The following is a 21676-nucleotide window of genomic DNA, read 5'->3' as shown; positions in this document are numbered from 1 at the left end:
ATCGACTTGACTACATCTAGAATTAACTAAAACCCAAGCAGCTGGGTACACCTAGAACAGATTTTTCCTCTTAGTTAAATCCTTTGAATCGGGAAGACCCACTTTTAATCTGGATCTTTTGAGGTGGTAAGGTTTACCTTTAATCTGGGCCACCCCTTCTGCTGGCAGCCTATATAAAGGACATGGAAGAGGGAAGCTCAATCTCTTTGCCTGCTTGCTCTTTTTGTTTTTGTTTTTGTTGTTGTTTTTTCTTTCTTTCTTTCTTTTTTTTTTTTTTTTTTTTTTTACAGGGTTTCTCTGTGTAGTCCTGGCTGTCCTGGAACTCACTCTGTAGACCAGGCTGGCCTCGAACTCAGAAATCCGCCTGCCTCTGCCTCCCGAGTGCCGGGATTAAAGGCGTGAGCCACCACGCCCGGCTGTCTGCTTGCTCTTACTCTTGCTGGCAAGTTCATTCCTTTACAGGCATTAGAGCCTACTTCTTCAGGATTCTCCATATACTGAAGACCAGCTAAGATATCCAGCCTCATGCACTGAGCAACTATTAGATTCTTGGACCTTCCATTGGTAGAAAGTCATTGTTGGGCTAGCTGGACCACAACGTGTAAGCCATTCTATTATTTATATATATATATATATATATATATATATATATATATATATGATTCTGATCCCCTAGAGAACCCTGACTACACACAACCTATGTCTTAATCTACATCTGAGTACAGGCATGTTTTTTTTTTTTTCCCAAAAATCTTTCTTTCTGTCAGTCTGTCTCTCTCTCTTCCTTTCTTTGTTGAGATGAGTTTTTACTATGTAGCCCTGGGTGACCTGGAACACACTATGTAAAACAAGCTCGTCTTAGATTCACAAAGATCTGCCTGCCTCTGCCTCCAAGTGTTCCCTGAGAGGTGTATTTTCTTCCTTCGAAGGAACAACCATTTTGTTTCAATAAATAGATATAAGATGACAATGAAGACTCTATAGAGAATGAACTTTAAGTTGCAGAAGTCAATCTTAGTCATTATGTCTGTCATACAATACTTGACCTGACTACACCAGTCTGGAACAAAAGAGCAAAAGGGAATACACGCAACACTTTACAAGGACTGCCCCAAACACAACAGAGCCAAGGCCACACCAAATGGCAAGGCCATTCATGCACCTGCCCCTCAGTCACCCTCCTGAGAAGGAATGGTCCCTTCCTTTCAGACGGGGGACATGGCCTCCTACCTGCAGCGCCTCCAGCCGCATGGGAGATGGCTCAAAAGTGCTCCCCAGGGCGGAGCCAGCATCGCTCCCTGAGCAGGAGTCCTCCTTGGGCAGCACCACAGTGGAAATGCAGAGTCGGATGAGCCAGCAGGGCTCCGGTGACCCCTTGGGTGAGCTGAGCGATGCTTCTTCCAGAGAAGGTCCTGCAGGGAATGTCTTCCAGCCATCAGGAGTGTTGAGGTGAGGGGTTGCTGAGCTGCTGCTGCTGCTGAGCCCAGAGGAACAGGGCTGTTGAAGAAGCAGCTGGACTTCTGGCAAAGGCGCGTGAGTGGACACAATAGCTCCTAGGAGTGTGAGACTTGACACTCGGACATTAACATCTGTCCAAAGAAAGGCAGGGCCTATCACCATGGAACCACTGTCACAAGGGCTGCAGTTATCCCTGCCAGCAATTAAGAACTGCTAGATTCTTTTTTAATTACATATGATCAAGCTTCTGATTTCAGTTCATAGATAGGATGGCACAATATCATGAAGAAACAATCTGAAAAATCAAGGACACTAGACATTGTACAAGACAACTGAGTAGGAGCATCCAAATGTGAGGACTAGAAAAAGCCCTAACAGCTGGTGGGGCTCCTACATTTAAAAAAGCGTAGAACCAGGCATGGAGCTGGATTCGTGGAATCCTAGCACTTGCTCCTGCAGAGCACTAGAGTTTGGTTCCCGGGGACTGCGTGTCCTCTCCTGGCCTCATACACACCATATACCTACCCACAGTCCCAAAAGTAAAGCCAAACCACTGTTACAGCCCGAGAGGTAGGAGGACATTTGAAGCCAATCTGGGCTACTCAGGGAGACCTTATATCAAAACCAAAACACTAGAGTGCTTCACACAGTAGCAAAATGTTATTAATCCATCAACCTGAATGATCCTGGGAGTTAAAAGAAAAAGCTATAGACAAACCAACAGAACAAAGTTACAAAACCAAACTAGGGCCAGAGGGATATCTCAACGACTGAAGCAATTGCCCATAAACACAGGCCTGGAGTTTTAATGCCCAGAACCCATGACACTGCTGAGCGCATATGGCCGTCCACTCCTAATTCCAGTTTCAGAAGACAAGAGACGGGAGCCTGGGAGGAAAATGTCCAGCCAGAGCTCTGGATACAACTGAGAGACACCATCTCAATGAATAAAGTGGAGAGACTTCAGAACACGCCTGATGCCAAACTTGGGCCGTCACATGTACACGTTCACTCTCATGCAAAGGCCCACAGACACATATACTCACACCACACATAGACATACTCACACCACACAGACACACACTCACACTCATACCACACAGACAAATGCACCCACACCACACATACATAATAAACAAGAAAAAGGAAAAGCTGAAAGGCCCACGTTTGGGCTCGGTTTATTTTGCATGTGGCTGTCTAGCTGGCCTAGCACCATTTGGTGAAGAGCTGTCTTAGCTCCTTTGCTGTGACCAGCTGCTAAGGATGAATGTAGGTATACTTCTGGACTCTCTATGTTCTACTGATTTATGCTCTGTAGTTTGCTGGCCTCGAACTCTGAGATCCACCTGCCTCTGTCTCCAGAGTGCTGGATTAAAGCTGTGTGCTACCATTGTCCAGCTAAGAGTTGGGTTCTTCATTGTGCTTCTGCCATCACTGATGAGAGGCCTCAATACAGGACTTATCTTTTTGTTTCCTCACTTATAGACTAGTGTAAGGAGTAGGTTGAACTCAGTCTATCATTTGAGCTTTAAGAGAATCTTAGAGAACAGGTACGAGTCTTTCTGCTAGGAAAGCCATGGCTGTGAGAATGAAGAGTGGGGGCTGCTGTAGATCCTTAGACTGAGTCCAGAGCCAGTGTCCCTTCTACAGCATTCCAGAAAACACCCACACTGCCTTCTTACTCTGCAACTCTGACTGAAAACTACACTAAGAGTGAGTCTGATTTGAAATCTTGCAAACATACAAAAAGGAAAATTCTAAAGGCAGGTGCTCACAGCTCATAATACCTTATGTGTGGGGAAAACTCCAAGATTCACAGCAATAAGTCAACAGTTAGAGATGTGAAATAACTTCAGAGGGCTTTAAATGAACTTCACAGATCATGGTACAGAAATCAGGCTCTTGTACTACAGTTTTTCTTCCCAATACATGACACCATCCATCCACCCATCCATCCATCCACCCATCCATCCATCCACCCACCCACCCATCCATCCATCCACCCACCCACTCACCCACCCACCCATCCATCCATCCATTTACCTACCCTCCCTCCCTCCCTCCCTTCCTCCCTCCCTCCCTCCCTCCCTCCTTCCCTTCCTTCCTTCCATCCATCCATCTGAGGTTCGGTTTCTTTACTGTGGAGAGTCAGGCTCCCAACTCACAGTCCGTTCTCCTGCTCATTCCCTTCCTACATGGCCTTCTAGCAATGGCTAACAGCCTTGAAAGGCTGAGACTTTCAGAGACCTCAGAGCTGGAGAGAGGCACTGAATACGTACTTCTCTTTCTTTTAAACATTGCTACTCAGGCTGGGCAGTGGTGGCGAAAGCCTTTAATCCAGCACTTGGGAGGCAGAGACAGGCGAATCTCTGAGTTCAAGGCCAGCCTGGACTACAGAATGAGTTCCAGGACAGCCAGGGCTACACAGAGAAACCCTGTCTCAAAAAACTAAAACAAACAAACAAACATCCCCCCAAACCCATTGCTCCTCTACATTTGAAGGATAGAAAGCAGCATTCTGAATTACCAACCTTTGTGGCGGATGTAAGGCTTTATGTGGTTCCAGACTTTGGTTAGCAAGCTGAGTTTCAGACGGTTGTAGGGGGCATTTGATACTAGATTTGCAAGGCACTGCAGAAGAGCAGAAAGACATTTACAATATTTACTTTAAAAGGTCGTTAAAATAATTTTTTTTTTTTACATTTACTTTTTGAGCGTGCAAGTGTATGTGGAGGTAGGTCAGAGGGAAGTTGTGGGAATGTGTCTTCTCCTACCACATAGATTCTGGGGATCAAACCTGGCAAGCACCTTTACCCACTGAGCCATCCCACCAGCCCTCCCTCCCCTCATTTTTAAATGTCTTTATGCTAAGTGAAAACCAGTCTTTTTCATGTCTATAGTTACATAAAGAGGTATACACTTCCAAACAGGTGTCTTTAATATAACTATTTCTTATACTCTTAGGTCAAATTACTTTTAGATGAGGTGTAACACTATACACTACATAAACTGAATTCCGCAGTAACCAGGGACTTACCTTAATTATCTGAGTAAGGGTCTGGGATGAAGACTCTGCCACCAAAGCTAACAAAAGACATCTGTGCAACTCTCTAATGCTGGATGCAATCGTGACTGAGAAGGGTGTGAAAGCCCGTTTGTGGTCACTGGTGTCTTCAGCAACAGAAAGGAACTGCTTTGAGCCTTCCAAGATGGCAGACAGAACTTGAAGAGCACAGGCACGCGTCTGGAATTTCAAGATGATTCACACTGATCAGTCAGAAGTCGGGATTCAGGCTCCCTTCCTAATACACACTCATTGCTCCATGTGTTCTGAGCCAGCTTATTAGAAGAACGAAGGCAATGGAGGGTGTATTGGGTACTGAGGGTAGCTACACGGTACCACACTCAATGAAATCCTCTATCGAATGGCCATGGGACAAGTGTGAGGCAGAACTCCAAGGTCTACCACAGCACACAGATCTGCATCCTAAGCGTGGGAATGATGAGAGATTAGAGTCCTACATATCTAAGCATACAGCCGATAGAAAGATAGCCCAACAGTTCCTGGGATGGAAAGACAAATCTAGAGTTCAAGTCAAAGTTCTCAGGAGTATCTGCTTACATTCTACTCTGAAGCATCTGAGTGTGTGTGCGTGTGTGTGTGTGAGTGTGTGCGTGCATATGTGTGTGTGCGTGTGTGTGTGCATGTGTGCGTGTGTGTGTGCGTGTGTGTGTGTGTGCATATACTAACAATGGTAAGTCAATGTTTAGAAACACGTGGGTGTAGGAGCTAACACCTTAGACAGGTGGCATATGTGATAAAGAATGTAAGTGGTATGTGTATATGTTCATGTGTGTTTTCACATGCATGCACATGTATGTGGAGGCCAGAGAGTTATGCCAGGTGTTTGCCTTGGTTGCTCTTCACTTCATTTTTGGCGAGAAGGCATCTCATTGAACCTGGAGCTCATGGACTTGGCTAGGCTGGTTGGCCAGCGAGCCCTAGGGATTTATCTGTCCCCAAGTCCCCAGATTCTTTATGGCTGTGCTATGGATCTAAGGTCATTTCCTCATGCTTCCACAGTAAGCACTTAAACACCGAGTCATCTCACAGACCCTAAACATCATGTATGGATGGAACGAGAAAAACAAAACAAAAACCACATCCTTACCACAGACTGCTATTTATTAAGGAAAAGTCAGTTATAGAAGGTTGTGAACTGTCATGTGGATGCTGGGAATTAAACCTGGGTCCTTTGGAAGAGCAGCCAGTGCTCTACCAGGAAGCCATCACTCCAATGACATAGATTATAATTAGCTATTCAATTGACTTTGGAGAATCCCAATCTACTGTGGATTACACTATCCTTTTAGAAAGAAACCTTAAAAATAGGTAAAATATTCAATAGGGTTTATTAAAATGCTCACTTTCAGTGGGTAGCTGGGCTTCCTAAGGAAAGCCAGGAGCTACTCAGTGTGAGTTTTAATAGTCACAGCTGTAAGGCCGAGAACAGACCCCTCCTCTTCCTTGGTTGAGAGCTAGATTACAGAGGAGTGGACATATCTGAACAGAGGCAGACACTCCATCTGCCGTGGGGCAGCTGCTAATGCTATCAAGGCTGCCAAACCATTGTTTTTCTTTCTTGAAATTGCCTTTTCTCATTAAAATATGTCAATCATTCATGATTCTTTAAAATATGGGAAAATTTGTTAGCGTCTTATTTTATATACAGCAGTACCTCTTGCCTTCACAGAACATTAGACACCTGTCTAGCTTTAGCCAGCCTTTACAAATATTACGCCCTACAGTCCACTGAGCTAAGTCACTTCCTCATTGTGCCTATTATAAACACCACAGCATCAGTGGGGCTCATAGGAGACACGGAAGTTACAGCTCGGTGGGCTCTGATTTCAAGCAGCCCTGGGCCTAAGATGTAATCCTACCATGTGGTCTGCAGAAGCCTGACCCCTGGTCATTTCCTGCCTATTAAGGTTCTCAAGTCAAGACCTAGGATGCTATCAGTGAGAGCAGGGTTCAGAGAAGATTAGATAGCGCAAAGGAGAAAAAGGACACAACATGTGACTTCTCATAAAGCTTTGGTTCAGCATCCTTACCTTTGGAGATGGGTCCTTTAATGTGAGCGTCATTAAGGATACCGACTGTGGGCTTCCGAGCTCTGGCGTGTCAGGAACAAAGGCAGACCAGTAGCCATATAGAACTTTTTTTTCTATTGATTTGATAGTAGAAAGAAAACAAGCTAGTGCCCCTTGGCGAACCTTGGCCTGGTATGACCTTTCAGAGTGAGAAAAAAAGTTTTAGAACTAAGTTTTAGAAATGTGAATAGAAAATCTGTTTACTCTAACCACTTCAAATGCTTTGAGAAGTTAAGCATCCTGAATATCCTTAAGGATGTTATCATCCCTTTCAGAGTATGATCCCTTTCAGAGTATGCTAGGTATTTTTGCTCCAAGCTATTAAGGGTGATAAAAATGCAAGCAGGTAGAGAGTAAGAGAGTAACATCTTGACTAGGAAACCAGAGTTAGACCAGGACAGCGCCGGGTATCCTTGCATCTGCTCAGTGGAGATCCCGAGTGACCTTATATGGGTCACAGTGCTCGAGGTAGCTATGCACAAAGCCCCTGCCCTTGACGCACTTTTTAGTGGAAGTGATGGATCGTTCAAGAAAGAACTGTCAGGCTGGAAAGATGGCTCAGAGGTTAAGAGCACTGACTGCTCTTCCAGAGGTCCTGAGTTCAATTCCCACGACCACATGGTGGCTCACAATCATCTGTAATGAGATCTGGTGCCCTCTTATGTCATGCAGGCATACATGCATGCAGAACACTGTATGCATAATAAACAAATAAAATCTTTACAAAAAAGAAAAGAAAGAACGAAGTGTCACACACTTTCCATGGCACTAGGGTAAAGATTAATGACAGGGTCACATAACTGAGAGCCTAGGCCAGAACGGAGGTGTCAGAAAAGTTTTCCAGAAAAAAAGGCTTGTGCGTGCACTCTGGAGAGGCCTAGAGACTAACAAGATGAACAGGCCAGGAAAGCAGCGTTCGCAAGGCAGGTCCAGCAAGTGGCCAGGAACCCAAGTGGTACAAAGCCACACACAAAAGAGACGTCAAGGCCAGTGCCACATGGCAGTCGGGCATGTTCTAAATGTCACATGCAGTTACAAATATCAGGTAGAACATCACAACAAAATACTACTACCTCATTTTACCCTGCATGCCTCCTTCTGCATCCGAATAGTCTGACTCACTGCTGCTGACTCTTTTCCAGCTGGAGGAGGCGAAGGGCAAGGAGGCCCGCTCTCTTCCAGCAGCTCTGCCTCCATCCACAGGCAACCCCTGGGAGCCCCAAGGGGAAGAACACCAGGCGCTCTCGCCACACACATTCGCCTGGTCCATGCTGAATCCTGGGGCTGCTTCCACTTCACCACAGGGCTCCTCCTCTTCCTCCTCTGCTTTCTCTCCTTGTTGGGTCTTCTTTGTTTTTACTTTGTGTTTTTTCTTTTTATTCTGATTTTAGGAGCAAACAAAGACATAATACATATACATACACACACACACACACACACACACACACACACACACACACGCGCGCGCGCGCGCATGTATGTATAAATGGATATTTGCACATATACATTATGATAGTCATCCCCAAACTACTCTTCACTGAAATCAGTGGTGCTTTTCCACTTGAAACTGACTGGGGATATTCACACATGCTGTACGAGGAAAAGTGAAGAGGACAAAAATCAGAGAGCGGTGTGATATGCCTGGCGTGATGCATGACGCACACTACTAGACATATACCTGTATGCTTCAGAGTGTCCAAGGGAACTGAGAGAGGAGACAGCCGTCTAGAGAGGCAGGGAAATATGACGGTAGCATGGTGGGGACAGTGACCTGACAGGCTGGTGGACTTCAATGGCTCTAGAGAAGAACTGTCACATTATGACCCAAAGGTTAAACGCAGCTGCTTCCATTTCTAAGGTTTACTGGAACACAGCCACACCCAGCTGCTTCTGAGGTGAGTCCCTGCCTGGTTTTGCACGGGTGCCTGTGACAGCTGGCCCTTTACACACAGGAGTGTATTGATTCTTCTTGGTTTGGAGAGGCCCAGGAATGAGCCCAGTGCTGGATGTAAAGAAAATGCTTGTAGCAGTCATACTGCTCCGACCACTGAAGCACAGTACTCTCGGAAATCTGACTGATTTGAAATATTAACCACGCTAACTTGCAAATAAGCTCTTAGTGGCCTCTTAAGGCAGTTGGGAAGCAAATCACAGAAAACACACACAGCTACAGGCAAGTACTCGAATGCGCCACAGTTGAAATCTCACTGGACAGACACATACCGCAGATGGTCGAGCGGCAGTGGATTCCGGCTGCTGGGGTTTAACAGGCGATCGCCCATCGTACTGAGGCAGTGGAGTGGGGTAGAGCACTGCAGGCATCTCTATGTTTAATCCGGGGAGGCCGTGAAACATGGCTTTCTAACAGTGAAAAGTGAGGGAAAACAAAAACCACATAAATCTCATGTTCTCATCAGAACACAAGCAGACCAATGTTTCAAAACTATTACAGAATAAAAATGAGACAGCAGACACTGGAAGGTGGGTGCTCTAAGGAGTGTTTAACCTCATACTCCCCTACCCCCATGTTCATGACTTCATCCAATTTCAGAAGCTAAGCAGGGTTGGGTGTGGCAAGAGCTTAGTTTTATCTAGATGCAGCTGGGTCTGCACTGGCCACACCAGATTAGACTAGAGCATCTATAATTCTTGTTTATCAAATCACTTTTATCCAGTTATTTTTATTAATCATAAATTGTTTAAGCCAATGATTGCTTTTCTAAACCCCAATCCTTTATTACGTTTTAGGTTTATGTGCATGAGTGTTCTTCCTGCATGTATGTAGACCATGTGGGTACCCAGAGACTGTGGCGGTCAGAGAGGTTGGATACCCTGGAACTGGAGTTGTGAACGGAGTGAGTCACCAGGTATGTGTTGGGTCCTTTGTGAAAGAAACAAGTACGTTTAACCACTGAGCCATTTCTCCAGCCACTAATATATCACTTTTATGTACTTTTATCTATTTTGTATGTATTTTTATGTATTTCCATATCTGTCTTAGTTGGGGTTGTATTGCTGTGAAGAGACACCATGACCAAGACAACTCTTACAAAAGCAAACATTTAATTGGGGCTGGCTTTCAGAAGTTCAACTCATTATCGTCATGGCATCGGGCAGGCAGAGGTGGTACTGGAGGAGCCATGAGTTCTACTTCTTCATCTGAAGGTATCCAGGAGACTGTCTCCCAGGCAGCTAGGAGGGGGAGGTCTTAAAGCTCACCCCACAGTGACACACTTCCTACAAGGTCAAACCTCCTAATAGTGCCACTCCCTGTTCAAACACACAAGTCTATGGGAGCCATACCCAGCTATATAGTATAATGCAAAATACATTTGGTCCAACTTCAAAACTCCCCACAGTCTATCACAATCTCAAAAATGTTAAAAGTCCAAAGTTCAAAGGCTCCTTTGAGATTTATGCAATCTCTTAACTGTAATCTCCTATAAAACCAGAATCAAGAGGCAGATCACATACTTCAACATCACAGGATATACACTACCATTCCAAAATGTCATAGTGAGAAAATACTGGACCAGAGCAAGACAGGATACTAGCTGGGCACATTCCAAACTTTGCATCTCTCTATCTGATATTAATGAGCTCTTCAGATCTACAGCTCCCTTCATCTTTGTTGATTGCAACAGCTTCTTTCTTCCAGGCTGGTTCCACTCCCTGTTAGCAGCTTTCCTTGGCAGGTATCCCATGGCTCTGGCATCTTTAATATCTTGGTGCCTCTAAGGTAACTTGAACTTCACAGTTTCTTGTTTCAATGTCTAGGATCCACACATGATCTTCTGGGTTCCTCCAAAGGGATTGGGTCACTTTTCCAGCTGTGCCCTCTGCAGCACTCCAGGGTCTAGTTGACTCCACTCCATTGCTGGTGCTGTTCTTGGTAGTCATCCCATGGTACTGGCCTCTCTAATATGCTGGGGTCGTCCCTGAAACTAGGCTTCACCAATAGCCTCTCATAGGCTCTCTTCATGCTGCCAAGCCTCAGCTTCTTTGCATGACCCCTTTAGTCCTGAGCTGTCCACTGCAACTGAGGCTGCACCTTCACCAATGGCCTTTCCTGGACTCTCACAGTGCCGAGCCTCAGCTTCTCTCCATGATCCCCCCCATGACTTCAAAACAGTACCATCTGGGTGACTCTTACATGTTACCAAGTCCAGCCGCAGCATGAGGTGCAACATTGGTTATCTCTAGAACATAGCTTCTTTGTGTTCTCAGAAAGCACTTCCCAGAAGATTTCATCTCAGTGATACTGGCCTCTCCTTAATTATCACTAATTTCTTAGCTCTAGCTAACCAGCATCAATCGTCCCAGTAGTCCCTTCTATTCTTAACTCTAAAGCCTGAGCCACATGGTGAGAGCTGCTGAGTTCTGCTGCTTTCTGGGGCTGGAACATGGCCCTCTTGTTCTATTACATCATCACCAGCTTTGTGTATTCCTAAGCTTGGCTGTCTTAGAACTTGCTCTGTAGATAGAACTTGAACACAAAGATCTGCATGCCTCCCTCTGTCTCCTAAGTGCCGAGATTAAAGGCATGGTCTACCATGCTTGGAACTCAACTGTTCATGGTCATTATGCCTCAAGATTCGGATCAAAAGTCTCAAGATCTGAGTCACAGGTGTACCTTCCATTTCTGGATTGAAGTCATTTCAGATTAAAAATCCAAATGAAAACAATAATCAGGTAATAATAGTACCTAACATAAGTATCCCCTATTTAACTGTAAACACATAAACAATAATCTTAGCTGGAAGGGATCTTGTCCTGAGGTCACCACTCCTAAATTCCACTTAATATCCTTGAACACAGGACTTAGCACTTCCTGGTGCCCATTTAATTCTTGAACCATAAATTTTGTATTTTTCCTTTCTAAACTTGCTACCCTTGATCAAAATGCTCCTTATAAAAGTGAACTACAGGACAGAGTCTAAACTTGATTGATTTGAGATGTCCTTTGTCAATGCAATCAATCTGAATCTTTTCACCTTAGCCTTAGGCACACTTTTCAGACAAAGGCAAAAAAAGCAACCACGTTCTTTACCAAAATATCACAAGAGTCTCTAGGCCACATACTAAAATCCTCCTCCGAAACATCTAGAGCCAGGCCCCTCAATTCAAACCATCCTCAGCATCGTCTTCCATATTCCTGCTGAAACAGCCCACTCCCCACTTTAAGCAGTCCACTGCTTTCCAAATCCAAAGTCCCCAAATCCACATTCCTCCGAACAAAAACATGGTCAAGCCTATCACAGTAATACCCCAGTCCTTGGTACCAACTTCTACCTTAATTATGGTTTCTATTGCTGTGAAGAGGCACCATGACCAAGGCAACTCTTATAAAGGACAACATTTAGCTGGGGCTGGCTTACAGTTTCAGAGGTTCAGTCCATTATCATCCTGGTGGGGAATCACGGCATCCTGTGGGAAGACTTGATGATGGAGGAACCATGAGTTCTACATCTTGATCCAAAGGCAGCCAGAAGAAGACTATGTCCCAGGCAGCTAGGAGGTGGGTCTCAAAGCCCACCCCCACAGTGATACACTTCGTACAAGGCTACAGCTATTCCAACAAGGCCATATCTCATGATTGTGCCATTCCCTGGGCTAAGCATATTCAAACCATCGCAATATCTGTCTGTCTTTATTCAGGGATTAATTAAGAGAAAATAACTAAGATATTGGTCACAAAGCTAGACTCTAACACATGTCTTTGACCTGAGGTGAACACTGAGGCTCTGATTTCCTGGCTGAATTGAAGGATGCTGGGCCTTCGAGTACACTGATGTACTCAGCCACCCAACAACGAATGCTTTTGAGTTTAGTGTGCTTGCCTAAGACGCATAAAGTGCACTGGAAATTTTTCAGCTGCAGCCTGAGCATTGCTGTGGTGCGTTCGTGTAGCAGTTTAAAGGCATACATCTGAAGGACGCTGCTTCAGATGCTAATGATCCTGTAAACTGGATGCCTTCAACCTGAGTTTGAATCCCTGGATATTGACTGTTCCTAATAAGAACTTAACTAGCTGTCAAGCCACAGAGCACACAAGGACTCCCCTTGTAAGCATCTGACGCTGTAATCGTTTTAACAAGGAGATCTGTCTCAGAAATGTCATAGCTCGTAAAAGCAAAAGTTATACGTTAGGGTTATTTCATGTTTTCCTGATTTTTATATATACATTCTTGCCATTTAACCTCTTTTTAACAGTCTAAGCAGAGTATAACAATGAAGCTGGGGCTCTAAACTTAAAATATGTATATATGTAAATATGTGCATGTATAAACTTCTATCATTTGCCAAACTTGGGCACCAAAACTTTGAGATAAAGAATAAAAAATAGCAACTCAAAAAAAAAAAAAAAAAAAAAAAAAGAAGGGTGCTGGGCCTCTCAGGGTGGCTTGACTTCCCTACTGAGTGTAGGCTCAGAAGCTAATCATGACAGCTGCTTCAGAACACACCGATGAAGGTGGGTTCAGGATCATCTGTAATAAAATTATCTACAGATCGTATCTCACCATAGATTTCTAAGATTCAAAAGTAATTCTTAAAACTTTGCTATATTTGCTTGATAGCGGTTGTCTTCTGCTCTTAATTTTATCTGAAAATGCTCAGACATGAACATTTTATTCTGCCCCTAAAATCCATATGAGAAAATCTTTTTCTTTTTCTTTTTTTTGTTTTTCGAGACAGGGTTTCTCTGTGTAGCCCTGGCCGTCCTGGAACTCACTCTGTAGACCAGGCTGGCCACAAACTCAGAAATCCCCCTGCTTCTGCCTCCCAAGTGCTGGAATTAAAGGCGTGCACCACAACTGCCTGACCCACAGTTAGCTGAAGAGAGGAGAGAGGATATAGGGCAGCCCCCACACTTGAGGTATGAAACAGGAAGTGAGGACCCTCGGACCCCCCACTTCACCTTCAGCACAGCGAGAAGCGCTCCCAGGTGCTCGGTTTGCGTCAGCCTCATCTTCCCGCCATTGAGAAGCGACTGTATGCCTTTCAGTGCATTCTGTAACAGCTGAGGGTGGGGAGGCAGAGATGCAAGTTAGAAGGAAGAATAAAATCTGGCTCCTCTGGGACCACTTAGAATGGAAGAGGAAAAAGTCCCCTGGATGGTGGAAACTTTTTTGAGCAGAGACGAGGACCCTGAGAACAGACCCATGATCACTCTGGGCCACTTTCCAGAAGAGTTCGCTACTGAGTAGTCTTACTGTATGCACACATAAACCAGGTCTAAATGATGAGCCAGAAAGGGAGCAGCTGAGACCATGGGAAAGGCACAGAGGGCCTGTGGGACAGTCACCTGCTTCCAAGCCTGGAGACCTAATTTCAGTTCCCAGGACCCACATGATCGAAAGACAGAATCAAACAACTTTTCCTACATCCTCTGACCTCAAAACAAGTGGTATGGCATGCCTACATGATCACATACACATATTAAAGTGCCATTTAAAAACTTTTAAAGGACCAGAGAGGTGAAGGGAAGATCTCTGTAAGAAAGCACCCTGAGTGGCTCGGGAAGGCGAGGCATGGGAGGGTGGAAGGGCAGCTCCCATCACCATAGATTTCTCAGCTCTGTAACCTTATCTCCAGGGCTCTGTCCTTCAGAAATAATCTGTACAGAGCAGGGTGTGAACTGGAGACTTGTTAAAATAGTGGGGAAAGTTAATTTTCATGATTATGGCTACAATGATGATACAAGAAGCTAATGCTTGCTAACTGTGAAAGTTAACAACAAGGACATGACTCAGTCACACACTGTAAATGCTGTATCCTGTGCACCGCATAAGAGCCCCACAATATGGTTTTATCAGTTCAATTTTAGGGTAGAATATGGAGGTTCCAGGGCATAATCTGACCAAATTATTCCATTTGTTGCCATTAGAAACCATGATGTGTATATAAATATGCACTGGAAAGTTGTCCAAGAGCCATTAAATCTTTAAAAAAACAGATGGATATAAAACAGCTCATCAAATGATAGACATGCTGCTCATTCAGCCCAAAGAATGAATCGCTTCCTGGGCTTGGATATGGGCTGGGCACCAAAAATAACTTTTATTATCTTGGATCTACAGTGTTTGAAATGTATGCTTTTTAATTTAAAATATGCCCACACATCATCGTATTTGTCATTAAAAAGGATATTGTTGAGCAGATTTCCTCCTCTTTACTCTAAAATCAGTCCTAGTCATTGTATTGTTTTTAGACATGGGAGGAGAAAGAATATGGGCTTTTAAGTTGTCAAAACAAAACTGAGAGCAAACCAAAACAAGCAAAATTGATCCTTAGCATTTGAGTCCAAAGGTGTGACTTCAGTGCTGCTGACAATAGACACCATTCACACATACACAGATCTGGCTTCAGTGCCACTGAATATAGACACCATTTACACACACACACACACACACACACACACACACACACACACACACACACACACGCCCGCATGCCCTGAAGCCTCTGTCCTATGCCTGCAACACTCTGATGTCAAGTGGCAGCCCCACCTACCATGCAAAATGTTATATCATCCATATCAGACGATTTTGGAGACTGTAAAATGGTCAAGAAAGCTTGGAAGCAGACATGCTGGTAGGGCTCCTCCAAGTATGGCTGTCCTGGCACACTGAAACACAGGTAGAGGAGACAATTCAGTCGCCTTTGAAATGGTGCTTCCAGAAGAGCAAGCATTAGCAACGGCAATGCAGACCGCTAAGTCTGGAACATGCCCTGAATTCTGCTGCGTTCCAGAAACTGCACTCTGGCTGACTAGTTACTGCTGTACTGCACAGGCTTCAACATGCATGAAGGAGAAAGAGAAATTTCTATAGGAAAGCATCACAGAAGTGTAGTTCAGGAAATATGGGGAAGAAATGATCTGTTTTGGTTTTGCCCTTCAGTCATAGGAGGGAAGTAATGCTGACAGACCTTTTGGGGAGCAGGACTGAGTCTGCCGTCCTAGGCACTGCACGGTGCAGTGCTCCCCAGAGACGAGGTCAAGTTTGTGCTGCCTGTTCACCACTCCATACTACAGACCTGCTCCATCTTCTTAAAGAAAAAACTGAACTTAACAGAAACTCTCACAAGAGCCTAAATTCACATGAATACTCTTTCTAAAAGAATATGGTTAAAATTTACACGGGCAGAAAATAAAACTGACATATTACATGCTTATCACTTCTAGAATGCATTTCTCCCTTCACTTCTTGATAGTCTTTAATTAAAAACAAACAATAAGATAACCTTGTTGAGTGGCATGGGGAATGTAAACTAGGCCCAAGCTGGTCTGGAACTTGCTATACGGAACAGCATTCTCTTGTCCCGGCTCTTGAGTGCTAGGTTTACAGGAATGTGCCTCCAGGCATAGCTTAGGCTATGTCACTTTTCTAAGTTGGCTTCTGGCAGACAGAACAACCTACAGAGGGCCCAGGAAAGGTCCTACCTTCTACTACTGGGAAACCTGGATCCACATACCTGAGACATAAGTTTGCCATACAGTGCACTGCAGCTCTCCTGACTTCAGGGTCAGAGTGAGACAAGTCACTCAACTTCATCAAGAGGCCACTCTTGCCTAGCAAGTCTGGGAGATGCTGAAAAAAAAAAAAAATCAACAGTGTGGGTCTGAGAACAGCTTCTAGGAAGAATGTACTTGTTTAGACAATAGTTTCATAACTAAAAGGCAGTAAACTATCAAAAAATGAACTACTAGGTAAATCTTTCAATGGCTACCCAAACATATGCCAAAAATCAGTGGTAAGAATCATTGCTAGGTCATCACACTGGGGGTCTTTAGTCTTGGCTACATGGACAAAGGGTGATGATAATAATGGATGACAGTTAATAGAGTGCTATCTCACTTCATCCTTGGAGCATCTATTTTATACATGAATAAACAAGGCTCCAGGGCATTCAGTAAGAAATTCCCTAGGCTACACATGCAATTAGTGACAAGATGGAAACTGGAAAGTAGGCATCTTGGCTCTCAAGTCTGTGCTGCTAGCCTTTCAAAGGAAAGACATAATCGTTTGAACTACCTGTCATAGTTAGCTTCAATAGTTAACCTGACACAAAGCTATAGTCACCTGGGAAGAAGAAACCTCAACTGAGGAATTTTCTCCATCAGACTGGCCTGCGGGAATGTCTGTGGGGCATGTTCTTAATGGCTAACTAATGTAGAAGATACCAGCCCATTGTGGGTGGTAGCACCTCTAGGCCTAGGCAGTTGGGCCTGCGTTGTATAGAAGCGCAGCTGAGCAAGCTAAAGAGAGCAAGCTAGTAAGCAGCATTTCTCCATGCTTTCTGCTTTAGTTCCTGCCCTGGCTTCTCTTAATGATGGACTCTAAGCTGTAAAATGAAATAAACCCTCCCCCCCCCCAGTTGCTTTTATTTGTTATGTATATCGCAGAACAGAACCTAAGGCACTACCTTTTGACATTTTGAGCCATTGCAGTAAACCAGAGCTGCCAGGGCTTGAAGAATTTCCATGTGTGTCCAAGAGCTACACTGTTGAATAGCTGAGATTGTATAGGTCAACAGGAAATCTAAGTTCTGCTCATCCACAACCACCTGCCAAGAAAGGAGAAAACAGAGATGCTCTAACTTAAGAGAATGCATGTGCAAGTTTGATCAGGATAGGGGAGACCTCCTTGCCCCACTGTCTCCTTCATTTCTGCCCCTGTGATCTCTCCAAAGTAGAATCTAGTAGTCCTTGTAACTTTTCCTGGAAGCAATCAGAAACTGACAGGCATAAGTACAGATGTAAGATTCAATACACTGAAATGTCTTAAATTAAATTGGCTTAATACACAGTAGTTACTCAACTAATACACAGCAAATAAACATGTCTGCTAAATAACTACTCTTTATCTGTCATGATGTGAGGAATATACCAAGAAGATATGACACATTCCTACCCTCCCCCCAGAGTTTATAATCCTCTTGAGAAAGAGAGTGGGCTAGCCAAAAACCAAATTATGGACAATTAAGTTCATATATAGTATCACTGAATGCTAGAAGTTGGCTATGGGCTGCAGGTGCCACAGGTGATGGGAAGTTTTCTAACTGCCAGTGTCACAAAGATGAAGGACACTGGACAACAGTAAGAACTCAGAAGCCACCCCACAGCTGCCTGTGACATTCTGGAAACTCCTCAGCTCCTGTGACACACACAGCTGGTTACACCTCAGCATACATCTTACTCCCTGACCACAGGGTTCTGGTTTTATTGGATGCCCTTCTCTCTTGCAGCCCAAAGGCTGACACAATGCTGATATCCATATATTCATCTACTCGGGGATTCACTCAGAAGTTTTAGATGGAGAACTGCAGAAGAGACCTTCACAGAAATAACTATGGACTTTTTATCCTGCGGCTCTCTCTTCCCAAGATACTTTGGGGGTTTTTATGTAGTTTGCAAAAATAATAATTTCAGGAAAAAAATATTGGTAGGAAAGAAATGAGGAATCATGTAATTTTGTTCTGGGATATAGCTTGGTCAATTCTATTTTTCATGAAAAAACAAAACAAACAAACAAAACCCGAAAAAACTAAGATGGCATGAGTGATGTTGGCTTACTGAACCAAACATAAAAGACTATTTTTCATAAGCAAACGTCTACAGTTTCTCAGATCAGAATATATATGTTTGGCCAGTTGCATTTGGATTTAATGATGCACTCTTACTAAGCACTGCTTTTGTTTTGTTTTGGTTTTGGTGGTACTGATGCTGGGATTGAACCCATGGCCTCATATGTGCCAGGGGGCTAAGGCTCTAAGTGATTGTAGTTCACTGACTTACATTCCCAGTCCAAGACATTTTGCTTTTCCAGGCTTTTCAAAAGATTAGCCAACTGACTTGGGTGTAGCAACAAACATCTGTAATCCCAACACTTTAAAAGATGAACACAAAGATCAGAAGGTTCTCTGGCCAACCAGAGCTAAGATCCCATCTCAGAACAAAACCAAAAGGCGAGCCTATCAGATCTACAATGGTGTGGTATTTCATGATCTGAGCCTTCAGGTTACATACATGATTACCTGTAATCTGTTAAGCAAACGATGGATCAGTTGAGACACTTTGCTCACAAGGTGATTCTGGTTAAGAGGCACCAGTTGACAAGCTCGAACAAGAAGAGCACTGACGTCCTATTTAAAAAAAAAAAGGAAAACAAAGATAAATGCACCTGTTAGCCAAACTCCCCCAAACCCCACAGTCAAACGGCAAAGCTCACTGACTGAAAAAATATCTCAGTCAAAGATGAGGCAGAAAGTGGGGGCTGGAGGAATGAAGTAACAAAAGCTAGTCAGTACCAAAAGGAAGGAAAAGCACTTTTACCATACAGTGCTATTAAATAAATTCCAACATGCTACAGCTAAAAATACCAAGTGAGCCAGACATGCAATGCTATTGGGCAAATCAGAAACAACACTTACATAAAATGACAGAGAGAGAGAGAGAGAGAGAGAGAGAGAGAGAGACAGAGACAGAGACAGAGACAGAGACACTATCCACAAATTACACCATCTACAGATGCTTAATGAATAGAAAGGCTCTGGGCATCTAGTATGTGTCAGGCAGTAGGATAGGCTTTTTGGTTTTTTTTGGGATTTTTGGTGGTGTTTTTTTACTCCAAAGATGAAACAAACACTTCCCTGAACCACAGAGAATTCGTCTCCTCGAGAGGGAGACAGAAAGATAACCAAGAAGATGTGAAGAATGAATAGAACTTTGCCAGACAGACAAGTAATCAAAGAACAAGGGGACGGGGTGGAGTGGGGGAAGCCTCAGAGATGCGCAAAGTCCTCAGGTGCCTAAACCCGAGGCAGCAAGTGCCAAGTGACCGAACCCAAGAGGAGAACAAGGAGAGAAGACTGGAAAGGCACACATTTTGTTGTTGTTGTGCAAAATATCAAAGTATATAAATAATAAGCTCCCTTAATTTCATGTACTCTGCTCCCTTGTCCGTAGTGAGCTGCTCAGGATTCTTTCCCCCTTTATATCCTTGAGCCCCATATTTGCCTCTTACTGTATGGATTGTCTTATTAAGCAGCTTGTTTTTGTCTCTTAGTGTATGGATTGTCTTATACATAGAAAATCTCAGATTATGTTTACACGCTGTTTTGTTGTTGTTGTTGTTTAACCAATAGTAGATTCTGGCAAAGAATAGTCTGGAATAGGGCTAGAATAGAGGAAGATCAGTGAGAGACTAGGGAGAGAAGAATGTGAACTGAGAAACATGTTAGAGACAGACTCTGAAGAATTTTAATACAACAGGTAAAGAAAAGAAGCAGTGTGCACGCCTTGCGCGTATTTGGGGTGGGGTAGGGTAGAATGAATTGGGGATTAGGAGTATGGGAGACAATGTATTCATCTACACGAGCTATCAAGTTTGAGATGTTCGCGGGTAGGGGGTCTGGGAATCAGTGATATACAAGATCTGATGTGTATGAATGAGATGTCCCTGACAGGAGAAATGGAGGCAAATGAGAACTAGCGCCGAAACAAAACAGAAAATACAGGCCTTACGACAAATTTAGGTTCCAATCTAGCTCTGCCATTTGTCAAAACCGTGACGCTGGATCTCTGTGAGCTTCAATGCGAACGTACATCAGCGAAATCAACTAAGACTATCCTCGTTCCGACATTCCTGGAGTCGCTCACCAGGGATGGCAGCCGAGGGCGTCAGAGCAGAAGCCTTTGAAAAGATGCTGGCTTGCAAGCTTTCAGATGGAGGGCAGAGAAATACGGCACGGAGCGAGGGAGAGAGGCAGCCTGGAACTAAGTCATCCGGGACGCGGGTGAGAGCCGGAGGGGCCGGAGGGAGGAACCAGCCGTGGTCCGGGCAGGATGAGGCGCGCCGCCTACCTCGGGGGCCACGCCGCCACCCTCGCTGTAGTTCTCGGAGAGGAGCTGGTCGAAGAGCAGGTGAATCTCCATGCGGGACACGGTGCTGTCATCCGGCTGCAGCGCGCGGAGCCTGGCAGACAAACGGCGGAACCCATCGTCCTGCTCCGGCGACAGTTCCCGCGGGGCCTCTCGCGGCTGCTCACAAGGAAGAGAGGCGGCGACCTGCACCGCCGCCATGTTTTTCCTCCGTGAGAAAGCCTGGGAAATACTTCCGGGACACGTCTTGGGGCAGGGCTTGGGTGTGTGCTCCAGTTCCGGAAGACCATCCTTTGCACTGTAGGATGCAAGCCATGATGTGGTTAGGATAGGTAAAAGGTTGCAGAAATAAGGCTTGGAAACTTGCCACCCTCCATCCCTTACCCTCTCAGATCGTGTGCTCCCGGGCAGGGCTGACGTTTGCTAGAGTTTCAGATCCTGGTGGGAGTTGGAGAGCATTCTTGTTGATGGCAGTGACGGAAAAGTTAGCTATACGGCTTCATTCTACTCTTGATGTTCTGATAGGACATCTTATCTGAGTCCTTGATTTCCCCCTACCCCCAAGCACAACATACCTCCACCTAGAGAGATAATCGGGTTGCTATAGCAATGGTTCTCATTGCTTAAAACCCAGAGTATTAGAAGCAATACTTAAGGTATGTTCACTGAGCTAGAAGGATATAGTGTCTGTTTTTTTTTCTTTTTTTAAAGATTTATTTATTTATTTTATGTATATAAGTACATTGTATTGTATTCAGACACACCAGAAGAGGGCATCTGATCACTTTAGTTGTGAGCCACCATGTGGTTGCTGGGAATTGAACTCAGGACCTCTGGAAGACCAGTCAGTGTTCCTAACCACTGAGCCATCTCTCCAGCCCATAGGCTCTTTCCACCGTAAAGGTATAAAGAGACTGTGTGAACTGTCTGGGTTTGATGACATATATGACCCACATAAAGTATTATTCAAGACTGACTGACCTTGGTATTATAGAGTATACTGATGCTAAGCTGTGAGTTTCCAGCCTCAGGGTGGTAGGTGGGTGTGTAGGGGCACCTGCCATGTAACTCAAGTCCATTCAAGAAGTCTTCTTCAGTTGGTGATGACCACAGAATAGGTATGTTCATTTTCTTGGTGGACCCATATTGCCACCCACAAGAATATGTGCTATCAGAACT

The 21676-nt window shown here is 44.4% G+C and overlaps 1 protein-coding gene across 1 annotated transcript in view; it reads right to left on the bottom strand.

Annotated features, from left to right (window-relative positions):
* Heatr6 (HEAT repeat containing 6) overlaps nucleotides 1–20724 on the bottom strand; it is a 28932-nt gene extending 8208 nt beyond the window's left edge. Inside the window, exons 1-12 of the mRNA XM_021212029.2 lie at nucleotides 20480–20724; nucleotides 18652–18759; nucleotides 17041–17181; nucleotides 16090–16205; nucleotides 15127–15241; nucleotides 13532–13633; nucleotides 8836–8973; nucleotides 7686–7993; nucleotides 6574–6751; nucleotides 4496–4702; nucleotides 3990–4089; nucleotides 1231–1589 (exon numbers count right to left, since the gene is read on the bottom strand). Coding sequence (XP_021067688.1) covers nucleotides 1231–1589; nucleotides 3990–4089; nucleotides 4496–4702; nucleotides 6574–6751; nucleotides 7686–7993; nucleotides 8836–8973; nucleotides 13532–13633; nucleotides 15127–15241; nucleotides 16090–16205; nucleotides 17041–17181; nucleotides 18652–18759; nucleotides 20480–20698 — 2091 coding nt within the window. The 5' untranslated portion in view covers nucleotides 20699–20724. The remainder of the gene's footprint in view (nucleotides 1–1230; nucleotides 1590–3989; nucleotides 4090–4495; nucleotides 4703–6573; nucleotides 6752–7685; nucleotides 7994–8835; nucleotides 8974–13531; nucleotides 13634–15126; nucleotides 15242–16089; nucleotides 16206–17040; nucleotides 17182–18651; nucleotides 18760–20479) is intronic.
* Between the last annotated feature and the right edge of the window lie 952 nt (nucleotides 20725–21676).

Source organism: Mus pahari, chromosome 14, assembly GCF_900095145.1.
Source record: "Mus pahari chromosome 14, PAHARI_EIJ_v1.1, whole genome shotgun sequence".
Taxonomy (NCBI): domain Eukaryota; kingdom Metazoa; phylum Chordata; class Mammalia; order Rodentia; family Muridae; genus Mus; species Mus pahari.
The sequence above is the reverse complement of the archived record's forward strand: the minus strand, read 5'-3'. Positions and strand labels throughout refer to the sequence as shown.